This window comes from Theropithecus gelada, chromosome X, assembly GCF_003255815.1.
Source record: "Theropithecus gelada isolate Dixy chromosome X, Tgel_1.0, whole genome shotgun sequence".
Lineage (NCBI taxonomy): Eukaryota > Metazoa > Chordata > Mammalia > Primates > Cercopithecidae > Theropithecus > Theropithecus gelada.
In genome coordinates, this window is record NC_037689.1 from 105,967,016 (window position 1) to 105,975,678 (window position 8,663).

At 47.0% G+C, this 8,663-nt stretch overlaps 1 protein-coding gene across 1 annotated transcript; it reads right to left on the reverse strand.

Annotated features, from left to right (window-relative positions):
- Positions 1–6,301: 6,301 nt before the first annotated feature.
- TEX13B (testis expressed 13B) lies at positions 6,302–7,348 on the reverse strand. The gene is given in 3 exon segments (XM_025373480.1): positions 6,302–6,555; positions 6,558–6,780; positions 6,890–7,348. Coding segments are annotated over 3 exon segments (936 nt in total).
- Between the last annotated feature and the right edge of the window lie 1,315 nt (positions 7,349–8,663).

Consider the following 8,663-nt stretch of genomic DNA (forward strand, 5'->3'; position numbering starts at 1 on the left):
CAAAACCCTTACAGGCATCTCAGTATGGGAGGGAAAAAGTTGCCTGTGGGGTCTTTGCTGTTTGGCTGCAGAAGGTCTGCAAAACCATCAGGTTTTGTTTGCAGTCAGTGACCTCAGAAGACATGGGATAGGAGTGTGTGATACCAACTGCATTTTTCTCAGTCGATTTTTGAAAAAGGCTGAAGGAGCTGTCAGTGTCTATACTTTCCTTCACTTCAGTTTCCAAGAGTTCTTGACTGCTGTCTTCCATGCCCTGAAGAATGACAATAGCTGGATTTTTTTTTTTTTTATCAAGCAGAGAAAATGTGGCAAGAAATGTTCTAACAATATGGAAAAGGTTTTTCATCACTAATGATGCAATTCTTATTTGGCCTCTTACATAAAGGGAAAGGAAAGGCTGTGGAAACTACTTTTGGAATAAAACTTTCCCCAGGACTTCGAGAGGGGTTACTGAAGTGGACTGAGAGAGAAATAAAGGATAAGGCTTCTAGGTTACAGATTGAGCCGGTGGACCTGTTTCACTGTTTGTATGAGATTCAGGAAGAAGAAAATGCAAAAAGGATAATTGATGATTTACAGTCAATTATACTGCTTTAACCTACCTATACAAAAATGGACATTCCGGCTATGTCCTTCTGTGTAAAAAGCAGTCACAGTCACCTGTCAAGTGTCTCTGACGTGTCAGCACCTACTTGGATTTGAAGAGGAAGAGCGAGCCTCAACATTCGTGCCACTAGCCTTGACACTTAATCAGTGTGTATATCCATTCTTTCCTCCAGTTTTTGGCCTTCCCAGACAATGGGGACTGTACTAGTCACTCTGTGTGTGTGTGTGTGTATTAGTATTCATTGTCACTGTGTGGATGTGGTTTGTAATTCTAAAGTGTTATGAGCATGTAAGGTCATCAAGTTGATCATTCAGGACTCTGCTATTTTGGTGTAATGACCATTCTGGAAAAAGGTATAAAACCTAACTTTCAATTGGTTGTCACTCTCCTCTACATATACTTCATCACTGAGGCCTCAAGGAACTTCAGGTTAGTAAGGGGCAGATACCCTCCTGTATGATCTTGCTATAAATCCTGGTTATTTCCACCAGAGCTTGCAACTTCACAGAAGGTCATGAGCTGAAGTTGAAAGAGGCTTAGGTAAATTACTTTTATAATACGGACTCTGTATACCATAAAATACAGTCCCACTGGCTTATTGACTAAAGCAGCAAAGAAGACTTATACCTGTGTTATCTAGAAAATGCTGTAAGTCAGTTCTCAATATGGATTAAGATTGATAATGCTTCTCCCTTAGTTTTCAGGCCAGTTGAGGGGCAGGGGACTGGGAGGAGAGGGATCAGAAGAAAGCTCCACTTGAGGAATGAAATAACTCAAGTTGTATCACTTATAGTTGTATTTCTTGAGTGGGCAATAGCATAAAGGTGGAAATGAGCATGGGGTATGTGGGTTTGAGGGAAATGAGAGGGAGGGAGGCATTAACAAAAATTTGTGTTTGGAACTAGAGGGGGAGGTTTAATGGACTCAGAATTGTGAAAGACCTTGCCTACAAGGCCTTGACCAATTCTGTGTATGTATATAATATACAGCTTTATTCCAGCTGTATATTATAAAGTAAAATAATGGACTGATACATTTAAAGTTGAAACACTGATGGAAGCAAAGCATCTTCTGGTTCATTCTGGGTTTTCAGAAAGTCAACCTTAGATGGAGTCCTCCCCCATAACCCTTATTGCCTTTGTCAGAGGGTTTAAACTCTTATCAAAAATTTAACCCAACATTCTTCTTTCCCAAGCATATTGGCTATGTAAAAGTTTGCTATTGAGCTTTCCTGGTTTTTAATTATTGTTATTAATTCTTCTATTAGTACTAACAACCAAGAACCAGTTATATTGTAAAGTTAGCTTGGGCAAGTCACTTGATGTCTCAGAGCATGTGCAAAACGGTGATTATAATACTTGTTATTGGATTAAGGGCCAGATAAGATAATTTGTGAAAATAAAGTGCATACCTCAGTGCCTGGCACATAGTAACATGGTTTTGGAGTCAGACCTGAGTAATGACCTCAGTTCTGTACCTACCTATGTGACCTTGTGCAGATTACTTTTTGTGCCCAAATTTCCTTATCTGCAAAATGGGGTAATACTTCTTAAGGTTTTGGGAAGGGGTAAATTAGTACTACTAGCAAAGTAACAAAAGTCAAATAAGCCTTTTACTTAAAGTTTTATTTTAAATTACTTTGTATTTCCTCATCTCTTTTAGGTCCTTTCAGCTGTGCAGTTTGCCAGTGTCTCAGCTACACCTGCTCTGCCAAGCACTGCGTAATCCATACTGTAAAATCAAAGACCTGAGGTAAGTTGAACTTTGCTGTAAACTCTTAGGTATTTGCAGGTAAAGATTAGGTTGCTAGAAATTGCACTCCCAGCTGACTGGACCTGAAAATAAAATATAGCTAGTTTTCGGCTTCTCCACAGTGGAGCAACAAATGAAGAGATGTGCTACAGGCCTAGAAGGAGCAGGAAGGAGTCAGGCACAGATCTCTGCCCGCCCATCCTGCCTTTTCCCCTTTTGTATGTACTGTTTTTCTGTAATGAGTAAGTGGACGGTTTTAACACCTGAGAGATAGATTTGGGTGTGCTGCCCCACTTGGATCTGCCACCCCTTTTCCTCCTAGACTGCCACTGCTCTCCCCCTTAGTTTTCTTTCAGTTGGGTCCTATCCTACTCCATGCAGCTTGATGATCCTTTTCTCTCCTTCCATTTCCCACCTTCATCCACTAGTTATTCCCCAAAGTACCCGAAGAGGATCCCACCCCTGCCCTGCCCTTCCATCTTCACTTACTTCCAAGCACTTTGTCCACAACACACACACAAGCAGGTGCCCCCTTGTTTTAACACCCCTTTGCCTTATAGATCAATGTCTGCTCTTCTTCTTTCCTCCAGTCCCAAAGGAAAAGGCAGCCCTTCCAAGCCACCCAAGCCAGTAAATTCACTTATTTTTGTATTTTTGTGAATACTTATTTTACTTTCATAACACAGAAGTATATAAAGAAAGAAAAGCCCTCCACCCAACTGCCCCATACCCCATCCCACCCTATATCCCCATACCCTGCTGCCTCCTATCCCCTGACCCTGAGCCCGCCAGGTACCTTGTTTGCTAAATGTATTTCCAGACCATTTTATATGCTTACACAAACATAAAGCTGTAACATAAGACAAACATGAATATATAAATTTATAACATTCATATACACACAGAACTTTGGGTTGTTTTTTTTTTTTTTTTTACAAAAACAAACGCGACCTTGTCACATGAATTTTTTGTTTTTTTTTTTCATTTAACAATACAGGGGCCATGCCTCTGATACAGTATGCAAAATCTACCACATTCTTTCACATGTTTTTTGCATTTTCAAGCTTTCTTCAGCTATCTCCTTCTCCATGGCTCAAATTTCTCCCATATTCAAAAGAACCGGCCAGGCACGGTGGCTCACGCCTGTAATCTCAGCACTTGGGAGGCTGAGGCAGGTGGATTGCCTGAGGTCAGGAGTTCGAGACCAGCCTGGCTAACATGATCTCTACTGAAATTACAAAAATTAGCCAGGCGTGGTGGCACATGCCTGTAGTCCCAGCTACTCGGGAGGCTAAGGCAGGAGAATCACTTAAACACGGGAGGCAGAGGTTGGAGTGAGCCAAGATTGCGCCACTGCACTCTAGCCTGGGCAACAGAGCGAGACTCCGTCTCAAAAAAAAAAAGAAAGAAAGAAAAAAAAATCTTCTCTCAACTGAGTATCCCACTTCAATCCTTCCCTTCACAACCAAGAATCCTTGAGGAAGAGCCTCCCTCACTGACTCCACATCATCCTCACTCACTCCTCACTTCTGCAGTTTGGCTTCTGCCCCTGCCACTCCCCTAGATCTGCTGGAAGATCCAAAGTAAATGCCAGACCCAATGGATACTTTTCAGCTCCTATCTGAGAGGGCCCCTCAGCTTCATTGACCTTTTTCTCCTAATTCTTCCCCTGTTCTGACTACTCCTAAGTACCTCATTTTCCAACCAGGGACAATTTTGCCCTCTAGTGGACATGTGGCAGTATCTGGAGGCATTTTTGGCTGTCACAACCGGGGCTCTGAGGGGTGGATGCCCTTGGCAACTAGTGGGTAGAGGCTAGGAATTCTTCTAAACATCCTACAATGTACTGGACAGCCCCCTGCAACAAAGAATTATCCAGCTCCAAATGTCAAGAGTACTGAGATTAGGAAACCCTGCCCTAGAGATGTATAAAGAAACTCAGAGACATTTCTGAAAACTGCAGGCTAGGAACCTGACCCTCAATCCTGATTATTGTTCATCCCCAACAGGAAAAAACCTAAAAATCAAGTTTAGCTGCAGCAGAGATGTCCCAGGGCCATGACAGCTTCTTAGTCTCTATGTCCACAGGTCCTGGGCAATGTCCAGGGCTCCTTCAGTTGTGTCTCAGTCTGGTCCAGGTGTAGCTCCTTCTCATCCTTCCACCTGTGGGCTAAAACATACATGTAGCCCCCATCAACAAACCTTAGTCATCAGAGGGAGAGAAGCAGACTAACCTGTCACCTACCCCCTTACCCTACCCACTCCTATCCTCCTCCACCTCACCACTTCCCTCTAGAAGTTGATTTCCCATTGGGATATGTTTCTGTTCTGTTCTACATTTCTGAATTCACTGAGAGCTTTGTAGCCAGATTTCCCTCCCACATTTATCATTGCGGTGGTGGGTTGGGGGACAGAATCTCTCAAGATGGCACCATGCTTTGGTTCATAGTCTAGACCAGCAAACCCTCTGAGCACTATCAGTTGCTGATTCACCTCCTTGGCAGTGGCGGTTCTCTTTTCAGATCTGACTGTCCCAGGTTCTACTCACTGGGTACTGGAAAGGATTCTCCTATCATGGGGCCATACAGTCATAGCAGTCTGCACCTGCATGATGCTGGTGTCTTCTGTAGGTAGGTCTAAGGGATTCCCTTAGGAGTGGCAAATCTCTGCTGTGTTGATTTGAGTCAGGATGAACCTGGGGTTCATCCCAGGCCTGTTTTGATTGTTTCTTGTGCTATAACTCACTCAGAGCATGAATTGATTGTTTCTTGTGATATAACTCACTCAGAGCATGAATAAACTTCCTATCCAGTTCATTCATGGAAACTCTTGGGATTCAGGAATCTCCACTGCTCACCACACCCTGATGCAACTCCCCAGCAAGTCCCACCATTTTCTTTAATGGTCTTTTGTTCAAAATTGCTCTTCTGGTACAAACGTCTGACTTGGAAATAATCTTGCTCTCAGAACAGAAACTCACTCAAATTAGTTTAAAGTAAAGGGGATCTGTGTAAAGTAGATTTTCATGTAGCACAACTACAGGAAGTGAAAAATGATTGGGCCACCACTACTCTCTCCCTCTCTCTGGAGTCACAGGATGAACTCCTCTATGCCTGTCTGCTCCCTGAAACCTCATACTGGCGTCCTCTAAAAGACACTTGACTCTGTAAAGCATCCAGTTCTGTTTCCCCACAGCCAGGGCCAGGCCTCAGCTATGGCCTTGGTGTCCATGGCTCTGACCCTGGCCCCAACTCCAAGTGACCCACTGCTTCATTGCCCAACACCATTCTGACTGTGGAATCTGCCTGTCTGTTCAGATTTTCTAACATAAAAAATTCATTTGGCTCAGGATTGGTCAAATATCCACTCCTGCTCCAATTATCTAAGGCCTACATGAAGGGAGGGAGTGGAGGTGTTACATACTGCCCAGGTCCACCAGACACTTAAGATAGGGAGCTAGAGACACACACACAAATAAAAACTGCAGTAGTTCTGGAGTGTTGACTATAATACTCTGAAATACAAAGGGAGTCATTAAAACATGTCTCTCCCTGCCTGTCATCTACATCCTCCCTCCCACAACCCCGTGTCCCCCCACCCCATTGTCCAATCTTCCCACTCATCCCCTTTCCCCCACTTCACCCAGTCCCCCTCCCACCCCTCCCCTCTCCCCCTGAAGACTGATTTCCCATTGAGATACATTTCTGTTCTATTTTACATTTCTGAATTTACTGAGGCCTTTGCAGCCAGATTCGCCTCCCACAGAGGAAGCAATTTTCCCTCCGTGAAAAATTCACAGCTTTACACCACGGGCAGTCCCAGTCCCCTGGCCTGCGATACACTGGAGGTCTTCTCTGTTGATGAGGTTCGGAGTCTCTCCTGTCTCTTGGGGGCTCTTGAGGGTCTATTCCCTGGGCCCCCACATCAGACCACAGGCTAGCATCAGAGGCCCCCTAGTTGGAAGGCATCTGAGTTGGAACCGGTGCTGTGACCTTTGCTGGTGAAGGGGGTATAGTGGGTATGGCTGAGAAGGCGGACAAAGGGCATGGTTATGAGTATGTGAATGAGGTAGGGAGCTGGACAGGAAGAGGCTCCAGTGAGGCTGTGGACCCAGGCCCAGAGAAGTAAGACAGGGCTGTTTGTACTGACCTGAGATCCTGCTCCCTCTGCCCCCCAAAGGTGTAATTTGCCTGCTCCACAGCTCCCAGAGGATGCCTGAAGCCTCCTCCCAGCCCCTGCAAGGCCTCCTCAGGGGCAGGCCCCGCCTCTGCATACCTCTCCTCTCCTTCTCCTTCAGCAGCACCAGCAGCAGCCACCGCCTCCTTTTCCTGCTCACCTGCTCCTTCTGTCCAATCCCCTCTGGCAGTGGCCAGGCCTGGAAACACTGTAGCCTGGCCCTGCCGCTGGGGAGATGCCAGCTCCTGGAGAGAAGTAGGCAGAGCTGAAACACATTCTGGGGACAGGGCAGGGGGTCCGGGCAGGTTGGGATAGGGCAGGGGCATTGGGCAGGGGCCATTCGGGGGATCTTACAGCATGGAGGAGCTTCCATCTCAGCATGTCCCGCTCTCTCTGCGCCTCCGCAAGGCTGGTCTGGGTTATCCGCAACTGGAAGGTGGCCTTATTGCATTCCATCTCCTGCTGTTCTTTGAGTTCCGTCAGGTTTGAGGCCAAGACCATCGCAGCTGATCTGTGCAGTTTGGCAAAGCCTTGCAGCCACTGCACCCTGCGGTTTTGTAACTGTCCCTGCCTGTGGGCAAAGCGCACGCCCAAGGCCAAGCTGCCCCAGGTACAGGCCTCTTTGACCTCGCTGGGCACCTCGCTGTCCTCCAGGATGGCCCAGAGCTTGTCTTCCACCTCCTCCCAGGATAAGGATATATTCTCGAGGTAGAACTCGGGGCCTTTCGTGTGCCTGGCCATTTTCTCGTTGATGAAGGCCACCACGTTGCTGTGCCGGATCCCACTACTGGGGTCCTCAGGTCTCAAGGCCATGATGGCCTAGGGGTTTAACGGTTTCACTAGCCCTGTGTTGATGGAGCAGCCAATAGGTTCCTTTCTTCCCCCTTAGCCCCTCCCTTCATCAGTCTTCTCCCACCCTCTTGCCCCGACCCTCCACTCTCTGACAAGACCCTCCTAATGACCCTCTGACAGGCTAGTCCTACCCTAGGGCACCTCCCACCAGGCCTCACCTCTTCAGCCAAGGGCCAGGGGAAGTACAGGTCAACCTCACTGCCTAACACGCCTGAAGAGAGGGTGGCCTCTTTCTAGGGCTTCCTGGGAAAAGAAGCCTCCGGGCCAACCGTGGAGGCTTTTACACTGGGACTGTTCCAATTTCCAGAGATTGTAGGGGTGAAAGGGAGTGAGTGAGGATGGCCTCTGCCACTCCACTGGGACATAAGGGAACCCGCCACATGGTTGGGAGACCTTGAAGGCTGAAAGAAACAGGAGCGGTCCGGAAGGACTTAGAACCAGAAAAAGTATTTGTGAACAAGTTGAAGACTCATCCCTCCCCACCATAATGGTTTGTCCCATGCCAGGGGAGTTTCGCCCCCCAAATGGAATATTCCAGAGCAGGAAACAGCCCCAACCCCTCAGTTGCCCTTGGGGGAAGAGGGTGGAGCCAGGGGCGGAGCTTATTCTCTATTTGCTCAGGGCTAAACATCCCAGACACCCTAACAAATCCTGGCCCGCCCTTCCTCCCCCAGCTCCTCTTTCCCCACTCTCCTCCCATGACCCCTTCTCCCACTCCTCTCCGACTGAAACGCTTTGAATCTTGAAGCAACTGTGGGAGAGGGTTAGGAGTAGCACAAATACACCTTTATACCAAAACCTGAAATATCAGAGATCTTCCATCAAAGGGATATGAATATGTCTCTTAAAACCTTCGGCCAGGCGCAGTGGCTCATGCCTGTAATCTCAGCACTTTGGGAGACCAAGATGGGCGGATCACGAGGTCAGAAGATCGAGACTATCCTGGCTAACATGGTGAAACCCCGTCTCTACTAAAATTACAAAAAATTAACCGGGTGTGGTGGCACGCACATGTAGCCCCAGCTACTCGGGAGGCTGAGGCAGGATAATCGCTTGAACCTGCGAGGCGGAGGTTGCAGTGAGCCGAGATCACACCACTGCCCTGTAGCCTGGGCGACAGAGTGAGACTCCGTCTCAAACAAACAAACAAACAAGCAAACCAAAAAAACTTGGATGACTTTCTGAGACCCACAAGACAAACCAGAGAAATCTCAGGTCGAGTCCAACGTTGCTACTTATTATATGACATCGTACTGTAACTGAATCTGTTTCTACC